A 13,453-nucleotide genomic window follows, 5' to 3' on the forward strand; every position below is an offset into this window, starting at 1 on the left:
TCAGGGAGGAAAGGGAGGAGGAGAGGTTGGGTAATAAGGCAAGCCCTGGCACTGATGCTTTTATACTGCAGCTCCTCCTCCATGGCGCCTCCTCACCAATCAGGTGGAGCTTGTTAAAACGCTGCATTGAGCCGTCGAAATGCAAACCTATCTTTCACTCTCTCTTTCTGTTGCTCTCCCTCTCATTGTTTCTGATTAATGATGTCAGTCACTGCCCGAGTATGGTGCAGGTTTGTTTTTAAATGTTAATTTAGGCAAAATACGGAGCCTCGTTGTATTTAGGGTGCATACGTCACAACACAACACACCCCATACCGAGGCATGCAGGTTTGACTGCTGTTGTGAGAGGAGTGAAATGCACATCCACAGGTGGTTGTTGCAGGTGCCTCGGAGACATTCAGAAATAGTTTTGCTCAAAAGAAATTTGCACACCACACAGTGCTGGCAAATAATAACTTGTTTGTGGAAATCATGACAACAAAAAAATCTGCAGCACTTTCTATTCACTATGTGTTGAACTTGAAGTCGATTGAAAGGGTATGTACCGTTGGGTGAGGGTTTCAGCCTAACGTAATTATATGAGACTCCAGCCAGGGGGGGGGGGGGGGGGGGGGGGCATGCCGTATGTTTCAGGCTATGTATAGCCCTCTCGCATGTACCTCCATCAATGACAGAGGGCTATTCTTAGAACCACTCTCTCCAACTCCACCTCAGCCTGACCTTGCAGCTGCCGCCTGTATACCGTGGCACCGCCCCCTGGATCAAACTCTGCTTCTGGAGTTGGATTGGACAAAGGAGAGTCACACAGGTCAGACGCACGGTCACGTATTCCTACCAAAGAGCCTAAAGGAGGAGGTTATTGTAGTATTAGAACATTCACCTGCCGACTGCGGTATCTGTAAAGTCCCTGTTGTATTGGATATACTTTGCTCATGCAGAGCCTGTGGTTGATTGGTAACAATTCCGGCTCTTGACACATACTGTAGCTTAGATTACTTCCTTCCAGAGACTTTGGTTCAATCCCCACATCCAGCATTCCCGCTGTATCTCCCACTTGCCTTTCTCCCCCTCCGATCTCCTAACTGAACGTCTAATTGCATTCTCAAAACATGAAAAGGAGAGAGAGGAGTTCCACTGTCCCATCAAACAGTCAGCCCTATTATGAGATTGGATGACTATGGACTGATCACCCTGACATTTTGGGGTCAGGGTCTGGCTGCAGAGGTGGAGAGGTGCCAGCGGCGCCATTTGTTTTAGTGCCACCCAGGGCCCTGACAGAGGCGGAAGACTTTGGCACTCTGCTGACGTACGTGGTGAAGTCAGTGCTGACACTAGCGTGATTATGTTCAAATAAATGGTGTGGGGGTTGTAGGGAATGGCTGCTGCTCTAGGCCTGCTATCACTAGGTCAGCTCTTTTCTATTCTCAATATACTGTGTATTAGCTATGAGGCAGGCAGAGATTGGTCAGTGGTGTTTTTTGACGACGATAACTACAATGATGATTTCGGATTGAAGATTCACACATTTTGTCAGACTTCCATACCTCTGTCATCACACTGGACAGAATAAAGGAAGGGACAATGACATCTTGTCTTCCTGCTCCGCTGCTCCAGACACCTATTCACATGAATCTTCCCTTCTCTTTCTCATCTCTCACCCTAAGTTTTGATGTGGAGAATGGGCTGCCGGTGGGACGCAGCCCTCTGGACCCCCAGGCCAGCCCCAGCTCCGGCCTGGTCCTGCAGGCCAACTACCCCCACAGCCAGCGCCGCGAGTCCTTCCTCTACCGCTCCGACTCCGACTTCGACCTCTCACCAAAAGCCATGTCCCGCAACTCCTCCATGGCCAGTGAGCTGTAAGTACCATTGGACCAAAGTGATGCATGACCCTCCTAACCTTACCCCTTCTCCAGGGACTTTTCTCTCTCTCTCTCTCTCTCTCTCTCTCTCTCTCGCTCTCTCGCTCTCTCGCTCTCTCGCTCTTTCTGAATAGTTTTTTCTGACCTTTCTGTCTCTCTTTTTGCCGTTGTTGCTCCCCCCCCCCAACCTTGATGTTTCACTAACCAATACATGTCTACTCTCTTACATTTATACTGTCATAGCTAACCCTTCAACTATGATTCCCACAGAGGTCCCTAAAAACATAACCTTCCTGTCTCATATTGTTGATGTTTGTTTCTGGAGATCGGAGGCCATATCACAGTCTGTTTACCCATGTCAAGTATAGCTTAGTCACTGGACTCTCGCTCTATGTATTTAAAGGGAAGAGGGCTTGAAGCACTGGGAAGTCGGTTGGCTGCCGCGGTGAGAGATGCGTGTGACACATTTTTTCTATTTAACTTCCCCTTTAAGGACCCACTGCGTTTTTAGGTTTCAGACACTTCCTGCCCTCACAAACCCCTTAACCCCTCCACACACCCCCACCCACCTCCTGCCCCAACACATAACCTTTAACCCCCCCAGCCCATACACACACACATGCACGCATCCCTCACCCCCTTTTCCTCCCGAACCATCCCAAAAGAAAAACCCCACAGGCCTTGCATCTGAGTTGAGCCTGCTGCTGTTTGGGTGCTGCATGGATAGCCTGAGGCCTACAATCTTAACAGAAAGGCTCGACCACAAGACCACACATTATGTGCATGATAATATATAAAGCACAATTTCAAAGGATTTTGTTTGTTTTTCCCACAGTTCTCACAGTCAGTTGTGTGCATGCCACTTGTTTCCTCTCCATGTGTCCAATGTGTTAACTGATACAGGATACAGGATATATGGGTGTTCAGGCTGCATCCATTGCTTAACACTCAGAGTGTACCAGATGGTGATATTCTGTTCTTCACCTATTTGTTGAAGATGTAGTATCTAACCCAGTGTTTTTGTTTTCTTCTGTCCGTTTAGACATGGAGAAGACATGATTGTGACACCATTTGCACAGGTCAGTGCTATGTTCATGCGTTTTCTCTTTAAGTGCATGGTAATATTGTGTGCAGTACGGTGAGCCAGCCTTTATGTACTTCTTGCGTGGAAAATCATATGATGCACAGTGCTGTCTTGGTGGTGTTTTAAGTGGTAGGGCGCCATTCATTACACACAAACACACACACATGAAATACTTTATTTGAATCCACAAAGCACATTACAGTTGGGAAGGATTCAAACATTTCAAAGGTCTGAACACACGGGCCTACTTTAACGTAGCTGTGACGACATCTGTGTGCCAGCGATACTCTTCCAACCCAGACCACCGGCTTTTGCTGCAATAACCCGTCTGCACGTAGTGCGTGTCATTGTGTGTCACAACTCAACTAGGGTTACAAAACAAGTGAGGAGTCCAATATTGACATGCGTCGTAAGCAGAGCCGGACAGATGTCAAATCTTCAAGGGGTGACATTTTGAACTCGGAGCAGTCTTGAGTTGCAACATGAAGGCACACAAAGTCCCTGAGACAGGTGTTTAGGGATGTTTTGTACCCCTGTGCATTTCAGTGTTTCACTAGAGCTCACGTGTGTGATAGGTGCATAATACCTGAGTGGCGGCAGGTAGCCTAGCGGTAAAGAGTGTTGGGCCAGTAACGGAAAGGTTGCTGGTTTGAATCCCCAAGCTGACTAGGTGAAAAAGCTATCGATGTGCCCTTGAGCAAGGCACTTAACCCTAATTTCTCCTGTAAGTCGCTTCGGATAAGAGCGTCTGGTAAATTACTAAAATGTACAATTATGTACGACCTGCACATGCCAAAGACAGAGCCATTAGCCTGGTCCCAGTACTTTTTGTGCAGTATAGCCAACTGGCCATTGTCACGATAGGTGCAGGCTATACAGCCCAAACAGATCTGGCATCAGGCTACAGAGCCATAGGCAGAGTTTGATCAACTACCCTCTATGTTGGCATCAAAATTACAAAACCGTAACATTCTGATTTTCATTTGATTGTTTTGGGACAGACATAGCTCCCATTAAAAATTTAAAAAACGCATACAAAATCTTATGTTTTAGGAAATCCGGATATTGTGCGTAGAATATCATGGACATAATGCATCATACCACTAAATCAGTCTCCCTTCCCCCCCTCTCTTTAGGTGCTCGCCAGTCTCCGAACAGTCAGAAGCAACTTTGCCGTCATAACTCATCTGCAGGATCGGCCCAACAGGCGGCCGTCAGGCAGCAACACTCCCTCAATGCCTACTCATACCAATCCAAGCATACCAGGTCAGTAGTACTCAGGAGGACATTTGTAGTATTTGAAGCTGCCATGGTTTGAGAATTAGTTTTCAATGATAACAAACCAGAGAAAATATGCAATAGATGTCTAGACAATGAATTGTATAGTCTCTGGTTTGAGATGGAGCCTTACAGTCTGATGCCAGATAACTGAACACAGGGGTCAGGGCCACAGTCTGTGGGACTAGGGTAAAATAAAGAGAAAGTGGTCATAGCCGTGGGAAGTAGGGGTGCTGGGGGTGCTGAGGGTGCTGCAGCACCCCCTGAAAAATCTGATGAATAAAAAATAAATAAAAAAATTGAAGTAAATATTTTTTTCACATCAGTAGTACACTGGGCATTTACTACTCCTGTATTAGCGGACCGATATAGACGTCTGTAGCGGGCAAAAAATGTTTTTAGAATCTCAGTTTTGGCAAAAAAAAATGTTTTTAAGATAATTAAGAAAGTTATCTTGCAGGGGGCAACAGAGTTGTTGCCCTGTCCCTCTGTGATCATCATTCTAATGGAATCCAGAAAGAACAAAACTCTGTCCTCAAACATTTACATCAAAAGGTGCAAAGTTATGGGAAATGACCCAAAACATCCACATCAAATTACATTTCTTGATCAAATAACATGGAAAACAATCAATTTTTGTTCAGTATTAATTTACCATCCTTACAAACCACTTAATGTAAATGTGCATTACTGTATTGTACATATGCTGGTCATCTAGATTTGTACCTGTAGACTTTCCCTCACCATGATGAAAAACAATGTACAATACAGTAATTGAGTACATTGAGGCATCAAGTGGTTTGTGATGATGTGGCTCAGTTGGTAGAGCATGGCGCTTGGAACAGTAGGGTTTTGGGTTCGATTCCCACGGGGGACCAATACGAAAAAGTATGAAAATGTATGCACTCACTACTGTAAATTGCTCTGGATAAGAGTATCTACTAAAATGGAAAAGGAACGAATATACCATTTCAGTTTCCACATAGAAATAAGTTGGATTTGCAAAGTACTGTATTTCAAGAAACTGGAAAACATAAGCTATGTGAAGCAGGTATTATCAGATTAACTGTTTTCTACAGATAATTATCAGACTCAAATTACAAATGCTGGTAAACACTGAAATACAATACATTTAGTTAAAACATTTTCACAAAAGTACCTCACTGGACCTTCTCTAGTCCTAGACTAGGGCCTGGGTGGGATGGTCTCTGGTGGTCTCTCTCAGGGCTTTAACAGCATAATGACCTTTGACCCCCTCAGAGGAGCCCTACCAGAAGCTGGCCATAGAGACACTGGAGGAGCTGGACTGGTGTCTGGACCAGCTGGAGACCCTGCAGACCCGTCACTCAGTCAGCGAGATGGCTTCCAACAAGGTGAGCTGTGTTGCATTTGAACTGAGCCTCATCTACAGTAACAACCTGGGAATGATTGCTTTAAAGCAGTGGTATTCAAACTTTTTCAGCAGGGACCCCATTTTTTCCCCCAAGAATTTCTCGCGAACCCACCCCACCCCAAATCTGATGACACAACCGTAAAATTGGTCAATTTTGATTTTTACATCAACAAATAACCTTCAATTCATTGCATTTGAATCTCTTGTCAAAATGGAAATAAACCAATAAATACATTTTTACTCAATAATTATTATTTTTTTTTTCAAATTATCTTTCTCAAAAACATTTGTATATTATCCCATACAATAACGTGACCCCACTGCGCTTCCCCCGTGAACCCACTAAAGGTCGCGAACCCAACTTTGAATACCATTGCCACAGCACCTTTCATCTCTCTCATAAGTATCACATTGCCCTGTGTTCATGTCGATCACATGTCTTATGTTTAAGATTTACAAAGTGATGTTATTCTTTACCTGTACAGTATATTAGATTGGAGAATTGAGTTCCTGGTGTAGCATATGCTGCTTTCCTTAATGCATCAGGACAGTGGTTGATTGAAGTGATATGATGCTTTTGTTCGCTATGCCATCTCAATAGCTTTTGAAAATGGCACAGTATACAGTGCATTCGTAAAGTATTCAGACCCCTTGACTTTTTCCACATTTTGTTACATTAGTTGGATGGAACTATTATTTTTCCTCATCAATCTACACACAATACACCATAATGACAAAGCGAAAACAGGTATTTAGAATTTTTGCAAATATATTAAAAATAAAGGTATTCAAACCCTTTGCTATGAGAATCGAAATTGAGCTCAGGTGCATCCTGTTTCCATTGATCATCCTTGAGATGTTCTACAACTTGAGGTCCCACAGTTGACAGTGCATGTCAGAGCAAAAACCAAGCCATGAGGTCGAAGGAATTGTCCGTGCAGCTCCGAGACAGAATTGTGTCGAGGCAGAGATCTTGGGAACGGTACCAAAACATTTCTGCAGCATTGAAGGTCCTCAAGAACACAGTGGCCTCCATTTTTAAATGGAAGAAGTTTGGAACCACCAAGACTCTTCCTAGAGCTGGCCCCATAGCCAAACTGAGCTCAGGGAGGTGACCAAGAACCCGATGGTCACTCTGACAGAGCTCCAGATTTCTTCTGTGGAGATGGGAGAACCCTCCAGAAGGACAACCATCTCTGCAGCACTACACCAATCAGGCTTTTATGGTAGAGCGGCGAAACGGAAGCCACTCCTCAGTAAAAGGCACATCACAGCCCTCTTGGAGCCAAAAGGCACCTAAAGGACTCAGACCATGAAAAACAAGATTATCTAGTCTGATGAAACCAAGATTGAACTATTTGGCCTGAATGCCAAGCGTCATGTCTGGAGGAAACCTGGCACCATCCCTACAGTGAATCATGGTGGTGGCAGCATCTTGCTGTGGGGATGTTTTTCCGTGGCAGGGACTGGGAGACTAGTCAGGATTGAGGAAAAGATGAACGGAGCAAAGTACTGAGATATCCTTGATGAAAACCTGCTCCAAAGCTCTGACTGGGGCGAAGGTTCACCTTCTAACAGGACAATGACCCTAAGCACACAGCCAAGACACCACTGGAGTGGCTTTGGGACAAGTCTCTGAATGTCCTTGGGTGGCCCAGCCAGAGCCCGAACTTGAACCCGATCTAACATCTCAGTATAGACCTGAAAATAGCTGTGCAGTGACGCTCCACATTCAACCTGACAGAGCTTGAGAGGATCTGCAGAGAAGAATTGGAGAAACTCCACAAATACAGGTGTGCCAAGCTTAGGTATCGTCATACCTAAGACTCAAGGCTGTAATCACTGCCAAAGGTGTTTCAACAAAGTACCGAGTAAAGGGTCTGAATACTTTTATGTAAATGTGATATTTAAGTTTTTTATTTTTGATACATTTGCTAATATTTCTAAAAGCCTGTTTTTGCTTTGTCATTATGGGGTATTGTGTATAGATTTAATACATATTAGAATAAGGCTGTAACGTAACAACATTTTGAAAAGGTCAAGGGGTCTGAATACATTCTGAATGCACTGTAACAGCTGGAATGCCAAGGTCAAGGAAATGTCTAAAATACATAATAATAATACTAATAGATTTAATTTGTATAGCGATTTTCTGTTCTGGGTGGAAGATCTTCCACAGTCATCCACAGAGGGAGGTGGAAGTCCAACGGGTCACAACATATGTCTGATCCACTCTCCATGCGCACATTCCTGTGGAGGCCCAGATGAAGGGTTGAGCTGTGGGGAAACGATGGTCAGATCCAGGGGGGAAACTAGTCAGAAGCCAGGACACCTTTCCATCCCCAGTCGTAGACTCCTTGGTAAACTCCTCCGAAAAACATGTAGCACCCACCTGCGTGATGCCATGCAGCCACTAAGCTTAAGGCGCTTGAAGCTCACTACAGTCAACACTACAGTCAACACTACAGTCAACACTACAGTCCACCTTGAAATAAACCATTGTGGAAAAACCTTAGGGATCCTCTGACATATTCAACAGTCTCCAAGCCTCTGTCATCTCGTTGTTTCAAATGAAAACAGTTAGATGGCTAGATAGCTAAATAGCTAGCTTCTCAGTTCAGTTGGTAAAATAACTGACTTGCCAGTCTTGCACTGCTGTGGATCAATATATAAATACAACATGCGACAATTTCAAAGATTTTACTGACTTACAGTTCATATAAGGAAATCAGTCAATTGAAATACTTTTATTAGGCCCTAATCTATGGATTTCACATGACTGGGAATACAGATATGCATCTGTTGGTCACAGACACTTTTTAAAAAAAGGTAGGGGACTTTATCAGAAATCCAGTCATATTTGGTGTGTCCACCATATGCCTCATGCAGTGCGACACATCTCCTTCGCATAGAGTTGATCAGGCTGTTGATTGTGGCCTGTGGAATGTTTTTCGACTCCTCTTCAATGGTTGTGCGAAGTTGCTGGATATTGGCAGGAACTGGTACACGCCATCGTTCAGGTCCATCCAGAGCATCCCTAACATGCACAATGGGTGACATGTATGGTGAATACGCAGGCCATGGAAGAACTGGGGAATGTTCAGCTCCCAGGAATTGTGTACAGATCCTTGTGACATGGGGCCGACCGTGCATTATCATGCTGAAACATGAGGTGATGACAGTGGATGAATGGCACGACAATGGGCCTCAGGATTTTGTCACGGTATCTCTGTGCATTAAAATTGCCATCGATAAAATGCAATTGTGTTCGTTACCCGTAGCTTATGCCTGCCCATACCACAACCCCACCGCCACCTTGGGGCATCCGTGGACATCAGCAATCCGCTCGTCCACACAACGACATACACATGGTCTGCAGTTGTGAGGCTGGATGGATGTACCGCCAAATTCTCTAAAATGACGTTGGAGGAAGCTTATAGTAGAGAAATTAACATTACATTCTCTGGCCATCAGCATGCCAATTGCACGCTCCTTCAAAACTTGAGACTGTGGCATTGTGTGCCAAAATTGCACAATTTAGAGTGGCCTTTTTATAGTCCCCAGCACAAGGTGCACCTTTCTAATGATCATGCTGTTTAATCAGCTTCTTGATATGCCACACCTGTCAGGTGAATGGATTATCTTGGAAAGGAGGTATGCTCACTAACAGGGATGTAAACAAATTTGTGCACAAAATTTTTGAGAAATAAGCTTTTTGTGCATATGGAACATTTCTGGGATATTTTATTTCAGCTCATGAAACATGGGACCAACACTTTACATGTTGCATTTATATTCTGGTTCAGTGTATCAAAACTTAATTACCTAACAAAATAAATATTTTATTTAAAATTCTGTCCAGAAACACCTACAACTATTAAAATATGTTCAATATTTACAGAGCTTTCTGCGTATGCAACATCACAGCGCCATGGCAACCACAGATTCACAGATATGACCACTTCACAGATATGTCCATTATTTGGACCCTCCACCAAGCAGGTCGGTTCTTGTTGCGTTGCAGTATTTACATTTTTACAGATGTAGGCAGTTGAACTGCTGTTGCATTCTCCCTCTGCTTAATATTTGGGCATACAAAGAGCATTGGGCTGATGCACACGCCCTCCCATTCAGACACAAACACACACCAACACATGAATGGAGCCCATCCTTCCCATTGAAGGAGTTAACCAGTCGCATGGATTCCCATCCCTTCTTTCCACTCCACTCCTCCTGGATGCATTATGTATCCCCCCTCTCTCTCTCAGCCTCCACCTCTCACACTCCCCTCCCCTTTACACCCACAACCAATCATATCCCTCGCATCCCTCCAGCCTGTGTAGCTGATTGGCTAGGGGGCATCCCACATGTAGGCAGTTCAAGGGGAGATACACACAGGGAGGGAGAGACTTTCCTCGCTCATACTCTCCCCATCCCTCCCTCCCTCTCTCACTCCTTCCCCTCGGTCTCTGTATTTACATTGAGAGTGGGATGGTGGATGAAGGAGCAGCAGTCAGCCATGCGCTCTGGTGTCCTGCACCTAGCTGGACTGTCTGTCCACTTGCTCTGCATCGCCCGTCCCCCATGTCCCCTCTGTGCCCTCTGTCCTCCTTACTCAGCTCAGGGCTACGGGCACACCTCGTCTTTGGCTGACGACTGTTAGATCTTTTCCCCTCTTTCAATCTCGGACCTATGGACTGTCAGGTTGTGACAGAACTGTAGACCCATTGAATCTGCTACTGGATTTTTTTCATCCGAGTTGGTTTTTACTGCTCACTCGTCTTTGTTTTTGATTCAACATGTGTCCACTGGGTTGGCCGAAGTCACTTTGTTCTCTGTGTCTTGGACACTCATACAGGTGAGTGCACGGGAATGTGTGTGGGCTCAAGGTGTAAGGGTGTCAGAATTTCATTTTCTGTTATTGCATTGCAAACTTCTTAATGGGTCTGCATAATGATAAGTGTGCTTTGGTGCACTGTAGAACAGTATGTTTTTGGATGTATCTGTGTTTTAGCATATTATGTCAGTGAGATGGTACACTACAAAAGTATGTGGACACCTGCTCGTTGAACATCTCATTCCAAAATCATGGGTATTCATATGTAGTTGGTCCCCCCTTTGCTGCTATAACAGCCTCCACTCTTCTGGGAAAGCTTTCCACTAGATGTTGGACCATTGCTGTGTGGGCTTTCATTCAGCCACAAGAGCATTAGTGAGGTCAGGAATTGATGTCAGGCGATTAGGCCTAGCTCGCAGTCGGCGTTCCAATTCATCCCACACGTGTTCGATGGGATCAGAGCTCTGTGCAGGCCAGTCAAGTTCTTCTACACTGATCTCGACAAACATGGAGTCAGGGCTCTGTGCAGGCCAGTCAAGTTCTTCCAGACCGATCTCGACAAACATGGGTTCAGGGCTCTGTGCAGGCCAGTCAAGTTCTTCCAGACCGATCTCGACAAATCATTTCTGTATAGTCCTCACTTTGTGTATAGGGGCATTGTCATGCTGAAACAGGAAAGGGCCTTCCCCAAACTGGTGCCACAAAGTTGGAAGCACAGAATAATCTAGAATGCCATTCTATGCTGCAGCGTTAAGATTTCCCTTCACTGGAACTAAGGGGCCTAGCCCGAACCATGAAAAACAGCCCCAGACCATTATTCCTCATCCACCAAACTTTACAGTTGGCACTATTTATTGGGACAGGTAGCGTTCTCCTGGCATCCGCCAAATCCAGGGTCGTCCGTTGGACTGCCAGATGGTGAAGCGTGATTCATCACTCCAGAGAACCCGTTTCTACTGCTCCAGAGTTCAATGGCAGAGAGCTTTACACTTCAGTCGACGCTTGGCATTACGCGTGGCAAGCTTTGGCTTGTGTGCGGCTCCTCTGCCACGGAAACCCATTTCATAAAGCTCCTAACAAACCAGGAATTTGACAAACTGACTTGTTGGAAATGTGGCATCCTATGACGGTGCCACTTTGAAAGTCACTGAGCTTTTCAGTACGGGCCATTCTACTGCCAATGTTTGTCCGTGGAAATTGCATGGCTGTGTGCTCAATTTTATACACCATAACAAATAGCCGAATCCACTAATTTGAATGAGTGTCCACATACTTTTGGCTACGTAGTGTATAAAACTGCCTATTATTGTCTAGACAAGTTATCACATATTGTGTGTGTACACCTCTGTGTGTACACACATGCCTGTTTCCCTTTGAGTACACTACACTTTTCGTCCTGTTTGTCTCAGTGTGTGTGTGTACATGCACCGTCTCCTTTAACTTCTTATGGCTGCAGGGGCAGTATTGAGTAGCTTGGATGAAAGGTGGGCAGCCTGTTCCTCAGTCCCAGTTGCGATATATGCATATTATTATTAGTATTGGATAGAAAACACACTGTTTCTAAATCTGTTTGAATTAATGTCTGTGAGTGTAACAGAACTCATATGGCAGGCAAAAACCTGAGAAGAAATCCAAACAGAAAGTGGGAAATCTGATGTTGGTCGATTTTCAACCCAGCCCCTATTGAATACGCAGTGGGATATTGGTTATGGTTGGTTGCACTTCCTAAGGCTTCCACTAGATGTCAACCATCTTTAGAAACTTGTTTGAGGATTCTACTGTGAAGTGGGACCGAATGAGAGAGGATTGAGTCAGAGGTCTGCCAGCAGTCATGCGCTGGTCAGGCGCATTTCACATGAGAGGTAGCTGCGTTCCTTTGCTTTTCTGAAGACAAAGGAATTCTCCGGTTGGAATATTATTTAAGTTTTATGTTAAACATCCTAAAGATTGATTCCATACATCGTTTGACATGTTTCTACGGACAGTAACGGAACTTTTTGACATTTCATCTGCAACTAGGGAACGCGCTTCATGACTTTGGATTTGTTTACCAAACGTGCTAACAAAAGTAGCTCTTTGGACAAAAATTATGGACATTATTGAACAAATCAAACGTTTAATATGGAACTGGAATTCCTGGGAGTGCGTTCGAATGAAGATCATCAAAGGTAAGTGAATATTTATAATGCTATTTATGACTAGTGTTGACTACACAATATGGCGGATATATTTTTGGCTGCTTTGTTGTCTGAAAGCTGTACTCAGATTATTGCATGGTTTGCTTTTTCCGTAAAGCTTTTTTGAAATCTGATACAGCGGTTGCATTAAGGAGAAGTGTATCTATATTTCCATGTCTAACAATTGTATTTTCATCGACATTTATAATGAGTATTTCTGTAAAATGATGTGGCTCTCTGCAATATCACCGGATGTTTTTGGAACTAGTGAGCATAACGCGCCAATGTATACTGAGATTCTTTTGTATAAATATGCACTTTATCGAACAAAACATACATGTATCTTGTAACATGAACTCCTATGAGTGTCATCTGATGAAGATCATCAAAGGTTAGTGATTCATTTTATCTCTATTTTTGCTTTTTGTGACTCTCTTTGGCTGGAAAAAGGGCTGTGTTTTTCTGTGGCTTGGCTAACATAATCGTTTGTGGTGTTTTTGCTGTAAAGCCTATTTGAAATTGAACACTTTGGTGGGATTAACAACAAGATTACCTTTAAATGGTATACGATACATGTATGTGTGAGGAATTTTAATTATGAGATTTCTGTTGTTTGAATTTGGCGCTCTGCACTTTCACTGGCTGTTGTCATATCAATCCCGTTAACGGGATTGCAGCCCTAAGAAGACCATATGGTGGTTTGTATGGCTGGCGTGGTGCGCTCCGCCATCTCGTACCCACGTGATTACATAACGGGCTGAGCCCAGCTGAAGACGTTGTGCCCTACCCTCCCTTCCCAAATGCCCTGCGCTCACTCTCAATGAA

The 13,453-nt window shown here is 44.3% G+C and overlaps 1 protein-coding gene across 5 annotated transcripts in view; it reads left to right on the plus strand.

The window, feature by feature from the left end:
• Nucleotides 1-13,453, plus strand: part of LOC139409066 (3',5'-cyclic-AMP phosphodiesterase 4C-like) — a 175,871-nt gene that overhangs the window by 133,786 nt on the left and 28,632 nt on the right. For 3 of the 5 annotated variants that reach the window (XM_071153739.1, XM_071153740.1, XM_071153742.1), the window contains 5 exons: nucleotides 1,665-1,856; nucleotides 2,263-2,304; nucleotides 2,902-2,938; nucleotides 4,080-4,209; nucleotides 5,482-5,594. In XM_071153739.1, the coding sequence (XP_071009840.1) occupies nucleotides 1,665-1,856; nucleotides 2,263-2,304; nucleotides 2,902-2,938; nucleotides 4,080-4,209; nucleotides 5,482-5,594 (514 nt within the window). The remainder of the gene's footprint in view (nucleotides 1-1,664; nucleotides 1,857-2,262; nucleotides 2,305-2,901; nucleotides 2,939-4,079; nucleotides 4,210-5,481; nucleotides 5,595-13,453) is intronic. The other 2 variants (XM_071153741.1, XM_071153743.1) reach the window with 1 other exon arrangement.

Source organism: Oncorhynchus clarkii, chromosome 5 (assembly GCF_045791955.1).
Source record: "Oncorhynchus clarkii lewisi isolate Uvic-CL-2024 chromosome 5, UVic_Ocla_1.0, whole genome shotgun sequence".
NCBI classification, from domain to species: domain Eukaryota; kingdom Metazoa; phylum Chordata; class Actinopteri; order Salmoniformes; family Salmonidae; genus Oncorhynchus; species Oncorhynchus clarkii.